The sequence below is a fragment of the Lepidochelys olivacea genome, assembly GCF_965140295.1.
Source record: "Lepidochelys olivacea isolate rLepOli2 genome assembly, chromosome: 2".
NCBI classification, from domain to species: domain Eukaryota; kingdom Metazoa; phylum Chordata; order Testudines; family Cheloniidae; genus Lepidochelys; species Lepidochelys olivacea.
This window is the reverse complement of record NC_140412.1, coordinates 76,273,221-76,291,688: the sequence shown is the minus strand read 5'-3', so window position 1 is coordinate 76,291,688 and position 18,468 is coordinate 76,273,221. Positions and strand designations below refer to the sequence as shown.

The 18,468-nt window shown below is 40.0% G+C and overlaps 1 protein-coding gene across 2 annotated transcripts in view; it reads left to right on the top strand.

The window, feature by feature from the left end:
* The window catches only part of ASXL3 (ASXL transcriptional regulator 3), a 154,588-nt gene that overhangs the window by 89,441 nt on the left and 46,679 nt on the right, over positions 1-18,468 (top strand). For both annotated transcript variants that reach the window (XM_084618716.1, XM_084618715.1), the window contains 3 exons: positions 2,400-2,517; positions 3,451-3,570; positions 8,372-8,535. In XM_084618716.1, coding sequence (XP_084474842.1) covers positions 2,400-2,517; positions 3,451-3,570; positions 8,372-8,535 — 402 coding nt within the window. The remainder of the gene's footprint in view (positions 1-2,399; positions 2,518-3,450; positions 3,571-8,371; positions 8,536-18,468) is intronic.

The following is an 18,468-nucleotide window of genomic DNA, read 5'->3' as shown; positions in this document are numbered from 1 at the left end:
TCCTTTGGGAGGTTGGAGGGAGGACAGGCATGGATTGAGTTAGTAGTTTTACATTTTTTCCTCGCTGGAAACCATATTCTTCATTGGTACTTTTATAACTAACTAAAGTAAAAGTACAATGCACATGTAGCTTTATAGCTTTCATTATCCTAGGGCCCAATCCTGCACGTATCCACGTGTACGGACCTTTATTTCAATTCCTCCACCAGGACTGCAGGTGGGGCTCCAGACACAAGGAAAGATCCATGCATGGCAATAAGTTTCCAGGATCATTCCCATAGTTAGCTGCTTGATTGTTAAATAGAAGACCATGGGTCTCAAAACAAATAAATTATGAAAATTTAAATTAAAAATAAATCTGAGTGACGAAGAGAAGCGTAACTTTGTATTCGATGCCCAGATACATTGGTTATGGGTTCATTAGAAAATGGCTACGTTAGATTGAAATAGACTGAAACTTCTTGTGGATGGAGAATACCCCATCTCTTACTTTCGCCCATCAAACTGATTCATCAGAAAGCAAATATGCCTCTGTTGCATTTTCTGTGTAATATATACAAAATACTGGTTTCCATCAGGTGCTGATGACAAGGTTGAAGTCCATGGTGGAGGGAGAGTGAGAGTGCTCCCGAATGGATATGCTCAGTCTTGGTAGGGGGTGGACTCTGGTCACGGGCACCGGCTCAATTTCACTTTAGGGGTCTCCCCGTAGGAGATTGCAGGTTTATAATCTCCTCTCCCTGCAGTTCAACATGTATTTGAAGCTGCTAAGGGAGTTAATAAAGAGAGATGAGTTGTGGTTACGTATGTATGCTGACTGATATCACACAACTTTGCTTCCTTTTCAATTAATCCTTTATTGACTTTTTTTTTTAAATTTACTATCTAAATGACATTGTTATTTGGGTAAGTGACATCTGGGTTTAATTTTAGCCAGGCAATACTATGGATTGAGGGAAATGTTTCAAGACAATTTTTGGCACTGTGTACATTCTGGTATGGCTGGTGAGATGAGGTGTGAAATTTGGGGTTGGTCTTGACTGTTCTGGTTTCTGCTTGCGCTGACCTTTGGGATAACCTCATGTGGATCTGAGCAGCTTCTCTCTTTCGTTTGATTTCCAGATGTTTTATTTTGGTTTGTATTACATGGTGCTTAGATGCCTTTGGATAAGCACCCTATTAATACATTAATGAAATAGTTTAACTATATTTTTATGTGGCTGAATGTATTTTATAGTGTATTATTTAAATGCAATAGATAATTGTTTAGGATTTTGGAATTTTTACCTATGTGAAATATTTTATGAATGTACTGCAGATGAATCACAGAATTAATTTCATAAATCCAGGCACTGATGTTTAGTATGAATAATCCCTTTAGTCCTTCCAAACATGCCCTCTATTTGAGTAACATCTAAAAAACCAAAACACAAATCAGAGAGGAAAAGAAGAGTGCAATATTTAGGTTGCAGAAGATTAGAGAAGATCAGTATTGAAGTCCAGTCCATTCTGACTTGTTCCAAACTTTCAATTCTTGTAAATATCTTAACTGGCAAAAGTTCGTATTCATATATTTTTAAGACCTTTGATTCTCATGTCTTTTTCTGTATAAAATAATCTGGCAGATATTCACTGTTTCTAAACTTTTTATATTTTTGTATTACATTATTAACCCCTGTGGTTGATCCATTTATGAAACACAAAGCACTCCCATTTGTAGAGATTTATTCTTGTCTCATTTTCCCCTGGATTTGCCAGAACACCATCATGTTCGTGTTCTGAAGGTTAATGCCCAAAGTCAAGCAGACAGAAGCCAAGTGCTGCAAGGTTTCCAAGATTAGGACTGATTCCCTTCACAGAAATAAATGATTCCTGCCATGTTCAGTGATTTTGTGCAGCACTACTCACGGCTGAGTGAGTGCATCAATACTGTAGTCCTTACATGCTGTACATACTGATGACACTCTGTGTTAACTTGATTGACTGAGCAGTATACTGGAGAGGATGCACCTGCAAGAGATGTGCAGACACACACATTTTTATTCTGGTTTCAAAACATTTATTTTACATTTATTTTCCTTGGATGTCTTAGTTTCAAATTCCATGGGTTATCATGTTGTGCTGCTAAGGTAGAGCAAACAGTTATATGCTTCTTTGTTGTCAAAACTGTATTGGAAAATGATCTAAGGTGCATCTTCTTTATCTTAAAAACCAAAAGCCTCATTTTATGCTTTTAAAAGAAAATGACATAAAGGGGGCTAGTGTGAAGTCTGAAAAATCAGTAACTATGTAAAGTACAATTATCTTAGGAGGTTCAATTTAATGGTAGGCAAATGTCTCATGTAATCCACTTAAAAGCAGTATTTTTGTTGCATTTTTATGTTTTGTTATTTTTATAGGCTTTAAGACAACAGCAGAAAAGAAGAAATGGAGTCTCAATGATGGTTAACAAGACTGTTCCTCGTGTTGTTTTGACACCATTAAAGGTGTCTGATGAGCAGTCGGATTCACCTTCAGGTAAATAGCTAAAGGACTGTGTGAAATATTAGTTCTAGTCACAAAGCCTTCCTCTGAATGAATCTGTAGCATACAAAATTTAGAATTGCTGCAAATAATGATATTTCCACATAGTAGTTTTGTATAACTTCTTTATTTCCTTACCAAATCTAGTGAGTCAAAGATGGAGGGTTTTTTCTTTGTTTTATTATTAAAAAACTGAAAGTATATAATAAACTGACAATTGATAGCAGAATCAGCTTTAAGGGAATGCAAAGTAACATTTCTGTTTGTCTGTGGAACTCTAATGGAAGACCACATGCTAGCATTCAACGCCATCAAAAAACAACTCCTCTGTGAGTATGAATTTGTGTCTCAGTTCTCCATTGCAATACCAAAGATCCTTGCATTAGGTTTTTTGTTCTGGCAACATTCTTATCACCACGGTGCAATCCTGGCCTTTAGTTCTGGTTGTTAGCCGCTTCATTTTAAAAGGATCCTACAGAGATGTACATCCACATTTATAACAGATCGATGATTGTATTTTCCAGGTACACCTCTTTTGTAAAAGTTACTTTGCAAAGAAATGATTTTTTTTCTCCCTTGATTGCTTTATTACTCCATAATATGGAGCTTAATTATTTTTAAAGATATTTCTTGAGTATCATAGCAGAGCACTATTTATATTGGATTAGTGAACATCTTGATTGACTGCAGTGTTCAGCAAACTTTAGTTTTCACAACTTACTTGATTTACTGAACTTTTCCTTCCATTTCCTCCAGTGCTCAGGAATCAAATTGTGGCCAAAAAGGTATATTACCTTTCAGCAAGTATCAGATAAATTAGATGTTGCTCTTGTTTAAAAAAAAAAAAAAAAGAAAACCCTTATTTTTGTTTTTGTTTTGAAGGAGGAATAAAGTGCATCCCTGTAATGTGTTTCTGGTTTTTTTAAGGATCTGAATCAAAAAATGGTGAAGCAGACAGTTCTGATAAAGAAATGAAACATGGGCAAAAATCTCCAACTGGAAAACAAACAAGTCAGCACTTAAAGAGATTAAAAAAGTCTGGTTTAGGTGAGTAGGACTTGGGATGTCTAAAGTATTTTATTTATTACTATAATACTGAAGTTTTTATAAATCCTGTAATCTCCCTTTAGAGAGTTCCTTTTGTCACTGTAATATGCTGATGCTGTTATCAATGCAAAAGCAGGCTCTTCCCCAGTAGCATACCTCCTTTGATGGCTACCTCATCCCTGTGAATTCCGCAGGGTTGCCTTCATATAGGAATCTTTTTCCTAGCATGCCTTTCTGCAACTGGCCTTTTAAATTTGACAGAGCCAAGTAGTTGCATTTTGGCCTCCAAAGAGGCCATTTGGTAACTAGCTATTGCTTTTTGCATTACCCTCTTTACTAGCTGGAAAGTATTCTTATCTCCTGTTATGTTTTCTCCCAATCTTCTCTTTCTTATTCCCGAAGAGAATGGCACATTCTTTCTTCTTGTCAGGAGAAAACCTGTTAGTTCAATAACATTTTCATATTCCATCCCATAATGAGACATGGTACCCTCATTTTTATGTTGATTTTAGGACTCATGCATTATTTTGAAGCTAAATGGCTGTAGTGCTAAATACCAAATATTTTCATATTGTTCAATTTAGAGGAGGATGATCTGTAATTAATGTAAAATCTTGTCCTAAGAGGAGATAAAGTAACCTTTCAAAAGCCAGACATTCCTATTCTGTTGTGGAGTGTTTCTGTCTCTGAAGAACAGTTTTCTGTTCACATACAGAATAGGGTGTTCCATTTCTTCAAATTCTTGGCTCAGCTCTGCTCCTATCCCCAGTTTAGAAGCAACTGTTTGCAAAATAAATGGTTTTTCAAAGACTGGGCTACGTAAAATGGGGTAATAACATAACTGTTTCTTTATCTCCACAAAGGATTGTTCACATTCAGCAGTCTGTTGAGTCCTTTTGACATGTATTTGGTGAGATCTGTTAGTGGAGCAGCCATCTCAGAAGTTAGGAATAAACTTTCTGTAGTAGCTGGCTAACCTTTTAAAGGATTTAAGTTTTCCTTTGGTGGTAAGAACCTTGGTCTCCTTCAGTGTCCTTACTTTGTCTTGTTTTAGTTTTATGAATCCATTTTCTGAAAAAAGACAAAAAAAAACCCACAGGATATTTTATTTCTTTGTTTGCTAAACACATCTTCATATTGATTACTATAAGTAATTCTTAGGCTATGTCTACACTACCGTGGTAAGTCGACCTACGCCATGCAACTCCAGCTACTTTAATAACGTAGCTGGAGTTGACGTACTTTAGGTCTAGTCACCGTGGGGTCTACACCGCGGGGAGTCAATGGGAGAAACTCTCCCGTTGACTTACCTTACTCTTCTCAATGGGGGTAGAGTACAGGGGTCAACTGGAGAGTGATCTGCTGTCAATTTGGCAGGTCTTCACTAGACCCGCTAAATTGACCACCGGTGCATTGATCTCAGAGCGTCGATCCCGACTGTAGAGTAGATGTAGCCTTAGACTGTTGCTCTTAGGTGTACCAGATAGTTCACCCAAGTCTTGCTAAATAACAGCCCATCATCGAGTTATGTGACTCAGTTTCATACATTGTCTTTCAGCAGACTATCCATCAATCTTTAATTAAAAAGTGGCTGGTGGGCCATATAGACCAAATGGTATTGTTGTTAAATAAAAAAAAATCCCTAGGGTGTAGGAACTTCTGTTTTACAATGGGATGCTGGGTTTAGAGGGATCTTCCAGTAATTTTTGTCTAGATGTAGGGTTGAGAGAGATTTTCCATGTCCATTTTCTCCAGTGTTTTGTCAACTCCTGGCATTGGATAGTTATCAAATGTAGAGATAGCATTAATTTTTCTGAAATCTATACAGAACCTAATTCCCCTATCTTTTGGGGGCACAGTAACCACTGGGGAATGCCATGGGCTTCTGGAGGTTTCAGGAACCTTTAATTTGAGCATGTTTTCTTTTTCTTCCTCTGCCAAAGGTTTCATCCATTCAGATATACGCTTGAATCTTTGTCTTATGGGTTTATGGCCCTCGATATCTATTGTGTGAGTAAGTATCAGTGTGTTCTGGGGTACTAGTAAAATAATTGCTATATACCTTTAAGAGTAGGTCCAAATCCCAATGCTGTGCCTGGTTCAATTCCAGACATTGCTTAACTATCTGAATTCCCAGAGACTCTCCTGATCTCCCGTATTTCTTCTATTGTACTCTCTGATTTACTTGTGGTATGCCCTGCAAGAAAACCCTTCTGACCACTTTGGGGTTCATTCCACCCTTTTGAATAAATTCACAGAATATATTTTTGCCCTTGTTTACCAGCTGTGGAAATTGCATAATATACAGGACTTACCAGTCTCATGACTACATGGTCCTTGCCATTTTACTACTAATTTAGTCTCACTGCTGTGGAGCAGAAGCAAAACTTTTTCACCTGGTTTATATTTAATTCCCTTGCCCCTGTTATCATACCATGTCTTCTGATTTATTGGGACTTGTGTTAGTTTCTCCTTTGCTAGCTCAATAAACTGAGTGAGTTTCTCTTATCTTTGGGGTGTATTCTATAATTGCAGGGCTCTATTTTTTATCTGACCTAAGTTTCCAGTTCTCTGATAGCTATGGGTCCCCTAGGTTGATGGTCATAAAATAATTCAAAAGGTGGCTGCCCGAGGTACCTCTCTATAAGCAAAGAAGAGACGTATTGTCTCATCTCAATGTTTGGCATCCTCCTGAACACATTTTTAAGCATGTTTTTTTTCCACAGTTTCATTAGAATATTCTACCGGCACTTTATTCTGGGGATGATATGTTGTGTTGTTAAAGCAATTACTCCTACTAATTCATATGGTCTCTGCAGTAATACTGAATTGAAGTTGATCGCAGGGTGAAGGAGCCAACACAACATGTGTATGCCCCAGATCTGTGAAGATGAAACTGGATTTTTTGAAAGCTTCTTGGGCTATTTGCAATTTCAAGACATCACACCCTCTGTCCACCTCAGAAACTTTCATTCTAGAGGAGATACTATGGTAGCAACTCTGCAGTATAAAACTCATTTTTAGTTTTAGGAGCACCTTTTCCCTTTCCATGAGCTTTTTCCATCAAAGGGGAAGATATTAGTGGGGGAGAACAATTTTTCTCCAATTTGCACCTAAAACGTGAGGACAGATGCATCCTACGTTGTTAAAAGAAAGGACTGTAAACATGCGTTTAAATCATATACATCATACTTACTCGTATTACACTTGGAAATTATGTTTTTTCTGCATGTATAGTTAGTGGGTGGAACAGATGGTGAAGGCAATTTAATGTAATGCACTCATTAAAATGAGCACTTCTTCCACATGATTGTCCTTCATAACAGGGGATTCAATGGTTTTAATGGAGTTTTTGCTCTATTGAAATGCAGGATGTTCGAAGCATATGTTTTATAAGGTTACACGATGCTGAAGACAAACTAACCCTTATCTCATTCAGTCAGTGTTGCTTGTTGAAAAATAACAAGAAATTGCAGGAAATTTATGGGAGGCTGTGAATTTCTCTATTCATTCAAAGTGGAAAACTATAGAATTTGCAAATTGGCTGCAAACTTTTCATTGGACACTATCATAGCTTTTCAGCAGAGACCAAACAATAAGGGTCTTAAGAAATCCAGAAAAATCAGATTGTAGTACTTGTATTCATGTTACTCTTCATACTGAGTAACATTCAACAAGTCTCTTAAGGTCTCTTTGCCCAAGTTTCCCGATCTGTAAAATAGGGATAATCTACCCTCCTTTACAAATCACTTGGAGATCCTCAAATGAAAGGCCCTGTATAAGTGCTGAGTATTCTCGATATTAACAATAATGACAAAAAAATTTCAGGGGACTCCCTCAGAACTTGGGCATGACTCACCTTGTTGCTTGGGTGTGACCTTGCTGAAGCATCGCTTTGCAGGACTTTTGAAATATTAAAGCAAACAAGAATCTCAGGTGGTTTGCCTCAGCAGTTTCTGTCTTGAGCACTTCTACTGAACCTTCTGGGTATAAATCTATTCTTTTTTAATCTCACCTAGAACTTGGCATGTTCTTTTGGACTTGCTGGGACTGGTCAGCTAATTAATTTAATGAGTCTTCTTGTCCCATTTGACAGATTCTTAGTGGGTTAGTCTGCAGTTGCAGTATGCTATTTACATCTTTTAGATTTTATGAAAATTCAGAAAAATATGAATTTATTTGCACAAAATTAATATATCACTAATAAATTAGACAGTCTCTCCTCTGTGATCACATGTGTCAAGTTGTGATAATGCACGAAGGGTTTTTGAAGAGAGAATAAAAATACAGAAGAGTGGTAATATATAGAAAAAGCAAATGAATATGATAGGTGTACAACAATGTGCTGCACGTACAGGAGCACAAATAAAAACTTCACTCTGTGTAATAAAGTTTCACCCACTTGAGCCTGTTCAGGCAGCCACATATGTTCTAACAGACATTCAGTCTTGTGTGAACTAATTTTGCTTAGCAGTAGATGCTTAAAAATCTGTTGGTGAAATGACAGGAAAATTTACTTGTTCAGCTAAATCAAGATTTCCTGACTTTTAGTTCAAGAAGGAGAATATTGGTCATGGTGTAGACTGGAACATGGATGCTGTGAAAGGTGAGGAAGTGAACATTGGGATGTATAAAAGGAAGCTCCTAGAATCCAGGAGAAAGCTGTGTTCCCCATCACAAAGCTCTGTCTTATTGGACTGCACTATACTATATAAAATATAAATAACTTTTGAGAAAAATTATTGTTCCGGTTCCCTCTGTTATCTGTGGTAAAGGTAAATGTGTTGTTTATTTACTCCAGGACATTTGAAATGGACCAAAGCTGAGGATATTGACATAGAAACACCAGGATCTATTCTAGTGAACACTAACCTGAGGGCTTTAATAAACAAACACACCTTTGCTTCCTTACCTCAGCATTTTCAACAATACCTTCTGCTTTTGCTTCCAGAAGTAGACAGGCAGGTAAGTAGAAACATAAAACATTTGCTTCCTTACTAATAAAACTTTTTGTGTTTTGAATATTTACGAAGTCTGACTTGATTCCACTCAAAATCATTATAGAATGAAACTTGTAAAATAATTGTTTTTCTTAGCTATTCTGCATCAGAGAGTTTTAATTAACATTCACTTGTGTCCAGATCATATCCTGCCTCCCTGCTGCCTCCACTTCTCTGACCTCCCTGAAACCCAAACCACTCGATTACAACCTGTCCAAAATGCAGCCGGTCAGATTACCTTCCTAACCCGTTGAATACCTTTACTTGCTCCCCTTTGCCTTCTTAGCAAGCTTAAACTTCTTGTCTTTCAAGGACCTACACAATTTCACCCCACATCTCATTTTTTGCTATGTTCTCCTCAGCCTCTGCACTCTGCCAACATTATCAGCCTCAATGCTTAATTTGTTTCCTTCTCTCACTCCTATCTCCATGCCTTCTTCCACACTTCAGCCCATTTTGGAACAAATTCTCAGTTCCAGTGCACCAGGCCTCCATCCTTTCACCTCATTCATATCCCTATTAAAAAGACTCACTTCTTGCATGAGCCCCACCAGTGCTCACTTGGTCCAGTCAAACACCCGCTCCACTAGAGATAATGGGAATGGGCATGGGAGGAGAAGATAAATCTTTCAAGTTATTAGTTCAGGTTTCCCAACGTGTGTTGTCCTCTCTGTATCTGTCCTTTAGACTGTAAGCTCTTTGGGGCAGAGGAGCCTCTCTGTGTCTTCTCCAGCATATTGTTAGGAGTTAGAACAATAGTAATTTAGGCTCCAGTTTAGCTAGGTACTTAAACACTTGCCTAATTTAAGCGAATGTATAGTCTCATTGACTTCAATGGGACTAGGCATGTACTTAACTTTAGTTACATGCTTAAGTACTTTGCTAAATCAGGTCCTTATGTTGTATGCAAATAGTCAGTGAGTTACATTTCCTCTCTGTTCTCAGTCCACAAAGGATTTGAGTCTGTTACAGCCCCAGCTACAGAGCCTGGCTCTTAGGTCAAACTGTTGTGACTCATGGCTTTAGCTCTTGAGGTTCTTGGCTCGTTCTTCAGTTTTTGTGAAAATGGCAGATGCCACAAAAATGCAACAGAAAGATATAGAGAACAATATAAGCAATTGATTGACTCAACATCTTAACAAAGTATATACTATATTTTAAGAACTATTCAAACTATATGCTTTGTCAACAGAGAATATTTGAAGTCGAACATTAAAAGCGAGATCTGCATCAGAAGTTATGTAGAATTATTTATTCTCATTCTCCTCAGATGCACTTAAAATAACTATCAACAAAATTAAAAAGGACAGTTTTTCATCAGGCCGAAAAACAGCTAGATTTAAATTTGTGATGCAGTTAAAATTTTATTGATAATTTTCAGTTATCTAACAGCTTTCAGTTAGTGATTCAGAAGAGATAAGATTGTGTGTTAGATACGATCCTATTTCCTATCCAATTCAGTTGGAGCTAAACATTCACACTTCAATTTGTAAAACTACTGGCATTATTTACAATTCTCCTAACGTAAAGATTATAAAAAGATAGGGACCACAGTACTGGGTTACTGCCTTACCTTCATGTAAGATAATGTATTCAGTAAAAACTGCACTCATGTTCAGTACCATGGAAAATCGATTTTTTTTTGAGTTTTGCATAGCTTTTGGCATGAAAAACAAGACTGTTTGCTAAATTAGATATAAATTTACTAAGATTTTTTTTCAAAACCATTTCCTTCTCATTCTTCTTTCAATAAACTTTGGTATAATACATACAAGTGCAACAGGCACAGTACCACAAAACTAAACCCAATTCCTCCATGGCCAAGAAAAGTCGTTACTAAAAGAATATGCCGCCAGCCTCATACTCTTGCAGCAGTATTTTTTTCTTTTGTCTCATGTTTTCCCCATGCCTCTTTCTGTCTTTCATGTGTCTGAACAGAAACCCAGGTTCTCTTTTTTATGTGCTTTTGGAAAGCAGGGGTGGTGCACATGTTTGGGAATCGTGGGCAGATTTGGTGGCTGGAAGAATGATCATTTCAGGGTTTCTTGTCTCTTGGAGGATGGAAGTTCTGGAGGCCTGTCCCTGACCTTTACTTTACAGAGGTTGTAATATCAAATGTGGGTGTTTCCTGATGTGACGTCTGAAAAGGTGCCCCATAAGGCATCCTCCTGGCTGCAACAGGAGTGGGCTGATCAATGTAACGACACTCTCTCACATCTGCGTGTTTGGGAGGAGTGTTGGGCATTGATACACCACCTACTGGCGGGAAGGAGTGAGACACAAGGCCTGTCAGGTTTCTAATTTCCTAATCTCTCCTGCTAAGGCAGGCTAAACTTCTCTTGGCAGGCTCTTTTCCACTCCTTGTAGCAGCAAAGCTTTTTTGAGCTGAGCTCTCTCTGTGTTTGTACAGGCCCCGCTCTTGTCTCAATCTTCTCCAACCCCAGAACCAGGAAGGGTATGTCTGTACTTCAAGCTGAATGTGTATAAGTATAGCTATCTCTATCATAGCTACTGTGGGTGCATCTCCTCAAATCACAGTTTACCCCTCCAGCTCGAAGTGTGGACATACTCAGTGAATACCAGGGAAGGTATTCCCTTATCCCACCCTCCACCAGGGAGCAAGAGGGAAAGGGATTTTGAGAAGCCTAGACAGACATAGTCTGAGGGTGTTCATGTGTCATTGTTTCAGAGGGCCACCTGCTACCAGGAGCAGAAAAGCTAGAGTGGCTTTTCTCTGTAGACCTGTCTCCAGGGGAAGTGGGAAAATGGAGCCCTGGCAGCCACTTGAGCAGTATCTCTTGCTGTCCTCATCCATCATATACACTTAATTTCACCAGTCTCTCCTGGCAGCTTTGTTATTTGGGGGTAGGAAAACTTTAGTGCCCAGTGACCATGTCAGCCAAGCAAATGCCTGCCCATTCCTTGCCCATCTCTGGGAACACCTGTACACTTACTTGCTAATGCCGGAGAAATCCAAACTCCACAGATTTTTTTCCACAACTTTTTTTCTGATAATTACTACATGCAATTACACTCAGAATTTTTTTTCCCCTCCTTATACTACTGTGCAATCAATAGTTGGCTGGTGTCCTCCCCAGAGATGACTGCATTTCAGCAGTGCTATATGGCTATACTATATGAAGTGCTGTGATGAAAGATGCTATGTAAATGTAATATATCAATACTATTTGTCTTCATGTATGGTGATCAATGAAATATAGTGTTGAGTAAGTGCAGACTCAATTACACTTTATTACTGCTCCAGATAGAACAACTGTATGATGAATGGTCAATTGTCATTACTGTCATAAACCCCATTTTTCTAAGTTATATAACTCCACCTTCTTAAATGGCATTGGGCTGAAACTTGTCATGCATTTGTTTATACAAATCCAAACATTTTTAGCAACCATTACTTAAGTGAGTTGCCTTTTTTAGTTAAGCAAAGAAAAAACCCCAAATTAACTCAAGGTTTAATTGTGTTTATACCAACCTCTTGTCCAAAAAAGGCTTAGGACCAAATCCTGCACTTCAGAATAAATGTTCTCGATATGGAGATGAGCTGGTGTGGAGGAGTCGCAACCATCCCACCCTTCCCATGTTGCTAAATGGGAGCAGATGCTTAGGGGCATGGGTCCCTACATGGAAAAGGTTGAACACCACAACGCTATTGTTGTGTGTACTCTTTCCTATTCTCACTGGAATTTTGCCTGAGTAAAGATTGTATGATTGTTCCCTACATTTTAAAATAATTTTCTCCTTAACATCCAGAATGTTTGTTAGAAAAATATCTATGTGTGAACGCCATCTGCTATTCACAACTTGCATGTTTGAACAGTTCCAAGTTGCATGTTGATTAGATTTTATTTCAGCAGTAAAGATGCTCATACAGCATTCTTTGTGTTCAAAATATCATGAAAAGAATTTGGAACTAGAGCTGGGTGGAAAAAGGTATTTCCGTTGCCCAGAGGGTTTTGATATTTTGAAATTTGTTTTTTCTATGATTTGGCTGGCAGGGGGGACAAATATTTTGAGGTTTTCTGTGAAAGGGAGTGGAGCCCTGGCTCTGGGGCAATCTGCCTGGTGGGCTGCCCCAGAGCCTTGGTCCCAGAAAACATTTGTGTCCCTGACATATTGTCAGCCTCCTTGGCAAATTGCTTGGGAGTAGGGAACCTGGTAGCTCTGGGACCCCATAGTCTGCATGGTGGGGCTCCCAGGGCTTCTGTGCTGTTGAAAATTTTATAGTGAATTGGTTGACCACATTTTGGTTTGTTATGAAATATACTCAAGGGATCTAATAGCCAATGTTAGTCAGGTTATTAATATGGTACAGGAAAAAGGTATATGCTACCAGACTCCAAGGAGCTGTCCCCTGCAGCAATGTTGTATGCACCTCACACAGAAGGTGTGCTCCCCCCCAGTTACACATTTGATGGTATTATTTATATGATTTTACAAATTACACATCTTTTAACACATCACTAAAATGCAACCCATGAGTTCCTTCCTTATCTTTGTTTTGGATACTAGCATTCCATATACTGGTCAGTGAAGGTAGAGCAAATGTATCTTGATTTTTGACAAGTTTCTTATCTGCTTATGCCAAATGCTTAGTTTAGCAGATGTAAGGAATTATGGGATACTTAGCATAAGTGAACAAGATTATTGTATGAGCCAGTTTAAGCTGTATCACTGTTACAATATTTGTACTTACTGCATACCTGTGTGTGTGTGTGTATAATAAAATATGTATTCTCTCTTTCTCTCTCTCTCATATATATGAGAGAGAATAATACATATTATTATGATACATATTTATATGCTTGCCAGCATATATTAGTCAACAGATCTTATCAGCTCCAGAGAATTTAAGGCAAAAATGTGCAATAGCAAATGGCCTAGCAAAAATTAAGTCTCCCCTTAGCAACACTCATTTTATATAAGTGAAATATAAATCTCTTGGTTTGAATTCAGGTCACCTTTACCGTTTGCAGCAAGAGGTAGGTAGTAAGGCAAAAAATTCGACATTTAAATACTATTAGGAAAATACATGAATAATGTAATAATTCACAAGAGCATGTGACTATTTAAGGTTCATAAAAACAAATCCTTGATACCAGACACTGCATAATGTCTCCTCTTAAACCAAAAAATTATTGAATCAAGACCTTCCTCAAGCACTTTTGTTTGTAGATCAGTGACACCAGGACTGAAACCTGTCTTGGGGGTCAGTGCCAGTAATATTGATCTAAGACACTGTCACGTCCTGTCATGTTCAGGTCAACTTTACCTAGAGAATATTTTGTTTCTGTTTCACATCATTGACCTACTCGATTGGGTTAATGTTGGCACTTCACATGTAGAGCAAGTCTCCATGCTAAAACTCCTTTTGAATTCTTTATTGAAAAAAATGTGCCGATCATTTTTTAAATGAAAGAAGTTTGATTTCATATATTCCTTTCAAATAGGCAAAGTGATTTAGGGACCAGCCCACCTACAAAACTTCATTTTGAAAAACTCTTTGCTTTTGCTTTGCTCGTGACAAATGAACATCTATAAAAGTAACTTCCTTTTTTTTAAGCCTGTTTTTTCTGCTGAAATTACCTGTGCTTAGGTTGAGATACTCAAGTACTTCCGCAGTGTTGAGAGAAGGTGATGTATAGTACATATCAGCTACAATATTTGAGCAGAACAGGATGAGATAAAGATGGTTTGGCAGCTCTCACTCTGTCAGCTTGTTTTTGTCATTTTTATTAATACGTTAATACTGTTTTAACATATAGCCCTGCTATATTAGGAGCGAGCAAGTTCAGCTTCTTTTTCACACTGCGTTTTTTAGTAGTACAACCCATCATTTTGATGGCTTTCTTTGCAGCATCTCTATTTCAGGCAAAGGCTTTGACATTTTCTGCAGTGCCTCACTAACCTTTCTGTGTTATGACATCTTTCTGTTCAGAATTCATCCTTTGTGTTGTATTGTTTTCACATGATTCATTTTACATTTTTCTCTGTGGAATTATTGTATAACAGATATCTTACCCCAGACACATTCCCAATTCATATTTGTTTTTAGCTGGTTGTACCAATGCTCGCTCTCTTTTTTTTTTTAATTGTTCTTTTTAAATTTTTTATCATTGGGTAGGTACTGAGCTTTCCGTTGTTGATTATAATTGCTCATGCAATTGTTTACCCATTCAAGAACTACACTAAAATAATTTTAAAGTTCTGGTACAAACACACAAGCTAGAAGGAAAAATGGATAGTACAGGGTGAAGTGTGCCATATGTCTTGTGTACCTAGGCACAACTGGGCACATTAAAAAGCCATTAAAATGGCACCCCATTGTGTCAGTAATTGAACGTCATATGGTATATTTCTTTCCTTAACTGATTTTTACCTTTGATTTTATTGGTTAGTGTAAAAAGATGAGCATTTTTTCACGGTTCTTTATGGTACAATTTAGTTTCATAGTGCATGATTCATGTACAATTTCTCAAGTCACAGCAGTTACAAATGTGAAAAAATTCCGTTTTGTATGGGTGTGTTTCTTCATTAATTTTATGGCACGTTTTCAAAAACACGTACGTTGAAAGTCAGTTGACAGGTCAATGGGACTTAGGCTCTTAAATGCCTATGCCACTTTTGAAAATGTGAATTAGGTTCCTAAGTCAAGTGGGCACATTTGAAATGTTTATCTTTACCCTACAGAACGATGTAGTGGCTGCCTTAAAATTTAATTTGCTGATCCAGTGGTCCTAATCTCAGTACATACATATCTCTCAATAGCTATTGAAGTCAATCTCTTGATAGTGATTTCACACCTGATAGCTTTTCAGTGCTCACAGTATTTTGACAAATTTCATATTTCCAACTTGCTCGGATCACTGTTAAGTGACATGGTGGAAAATACACCCATGCCCTGTCTAAACTAGTCTTCCCACTATTGCTCCCAGTAGTGAAGTTGTGCTAGTGGCAAAGCAATGGTGAGAGATTTCTCAAAACCATGCTAATGTATTAAAGAAAAAAAAAAAAGTATGTACGTGAATGGAAAGACTATAGGAGTTGGCTCAAGCTCTTAACTGGGATGATTGTCAAGTTCAGTGCATTTCAGTTCAGATAAACAATGTGTTAATGGCACTCTTGCTGCTTGCTTGCTTGGTTCCGGTAGAGCCCCAGTCAGGATCAGGGCAATGTCATGCTAGGTGCCGGGCAAACACCGTGACATGAACATTTTGTTTAAATACCATGTTTTTTGAGTCTGCAAACCTATCACAGTCGTTAAAAGGCGTGAATCGGTGTTTGCTAGCACACATAGACTTACTGCTGTGGAAACTGTTCACTGTGTGCTGGGTTATTAAAGCCCTTGTTGCAAGGTGTCCTCACACTTCTTGGTAACATGTCTCACATCCACACACGTAAGTGCTTGCTGCAATGCACAGGTCTTGACAGAACTATTGAAATTGCTCCTGGTTGGAGCAAGGCTCAGCTTGGTGATAGCCTGCATTGGGGCACTGCACTGTTACAGTGTTAGCTGTAGACTGTAAGTTCATTACTGAAGATGTGCTATTGCAATTGGTCTTGCCAAAGTTGCACTGTCCTCTTACAGTCTGTCAGTACAAGCAACCACTCTGGATAGTGTGCCATGTGTCCTGTACTTCTGATTGCTTTTTTTGTTTTCAGCTAGTGCAGCTTCTGTTATTTTATGAATATGAGTCTTCTGTTTTATATGGGGCAGAGCAGGCAGTCTCAAGTATCTTCTTTCAGTGTTTGCTCATATCTGTTCCATTGTAGGTGTGTGTGCTTGCCACATGCACCAGTCCTGGAAATTTTTAGCCTGAGTGGTGTCAATAGGGGACCAGCTTTGGCACCCCCGGAGTGGCACATATATGGGCTGAATAAGGGGCGCAGCTGGCCCCTTCCCTCCCTTAGTTCTTTCTTACCACCAGCGTAGGGGCCTGAACACTCCTCTTGCGTGGTTCTCATTCAGTGATGCTCTGAACTTTTTCTCTTGTAAATAGTTGTAATTAGTGATAGTTAACAGTTCCTAATAGTTTTATACTCTAGTTGATAGTGCCCCCCCCCCAAGGGATTTAGCCCAGGGACACTCCCCTGTAAGAAGCCTGTGCCAATCAGTGATCCACATCTTAGCTGTTTGATGTGTCTGGGTGAGTCCCACGTTGGTGAGAAGTGTCGCATTTGTAAGGGATTCAAGCCCCGGACCGAGAAGGAAAGAGACATTAGTCTCTGCTCCTCATAGAGTCAGTGCTTCCACCGGCCTCAGAGCTGGCACATTCAGACTCGGTACCAAGTACTTTGGCATCGACAGGAAGTGCCCCCCCGGCACTGGGTATCTCCCAGTGCCAATCCATGTCACTGGTACCAGCCAAAAGAGACAGAAAGCACGCGGGAAAGGGGCGCTCCCCGGGGACCTGCAATGGCAAGGATAAGGGAGAAGTTCAGCCTAGACCGGCTCAGACCATCTCGCTGTCACTGGAGTGCAGCCAGGTGGCAGCCTCGCCTGTTGGGTCTAATCTGCCCCACATCTGCCTCTTACTCCAGGGAGTAGTAGAGGCACGTGGTGCCTCATGGTGCCGTCCACTCCGGAAGCCTTTCAAGTGGCAAAAGACATCTTCTCCCTCGCAGTGCCGCCTACTTCTTAGGAAGAGAGGCCCAAGGACCCCTCCCTCCCAACCATTTCTAAGGAAAAGCTTTCAATGGCACCCCTACAAAAGTCACCCCTGTGGTACCGTACTCTGGGTCTATCTCACTCACCAGGGCCATACCAACAACCTCCGGAGCCGTGCTTTGGATCACAGACTCACCGCACAGCGAGTTCCTAGCACAGAACGCCAGACTCCAAGCACCGATCCCCCGGATCCTGACATCAGTCACCGGATCCATGGTAGTGGGCCACAGAGGCATGTCGCCGGTCACCGGAACCCCGGCAGTGGTCATCTGACAGACACCGCTCCCTGGTTTCCAGGCGCCACTATTCAGAGCCTCTTCGGCGCTCTCCGGAATCTTGGCACTGCTCTTTGGAACCCTGTCGCTGTTCACGGGAGCCCCAACGTCGGTCACTGGAGTGTCGCAGACGATTCCCATGGTCATAGTCACGGGAGCCTGCACACCATCCTTGAAATAGGTGGCATCACTCCCCGGATTATTATTGGGCCTATGAGCAGCACCGTCAGTCGCTGGATACATGGCATGGCTCAGCCTGGTACCTGGTACCGCTAGCGAAATGGCAGGCACGAGATCGCCAGATATAGTGGGGAAACCTACCCTGTGATGACACCGACATGGTCACCAGAGGAAGATCATTTCTTCTCGGGCTCTGAGAGTGAGTAGTTGACAGCCCCCAGAGACTTGCCACCACCTTCACAATCAGCAGGTTTTCCTCAGGGCCAATCTACAATTACATGACCATAGGGTCAGTGGCAGGGCCCTGTCAAATGTATAACCCCTGGGCATGCCCCCAAGCTGGGGAACCTTAGGCATGAGGCATGAGAAAGACCTTCAGCCTCAGTTTATTGCCCGCCACCGGCTCGGGCGTCAGGTCAGTCCAAGGGACCCAGGAGCCACTTCGTCCAGCGCATGGAGTTCCCCAAGTAGGGGACGGGAAACTTGCCCCGCATCTTGGGCTGGCCGCATCCTCCTCATTACCTGATGAGGCAGTAGCAGGCCCTTCGCAAACGGTGCCTCAAGATTATGTAAAAGCTCACCAGAAGCTGTTTAAACAGGTGGCAGCAAACCTGGTATTGAAGGCGGAGGAGATGTCTGAACTCACGGACTCCCTCTTCGATGTGCTGGCCACAGCAGCCCCAGCAAGAGTGGCCCTATCTGTCCGTTATGGGGTGGTCAAAATTGTAAAAGCCCTGTGGCAGACCAAGTCATCCTT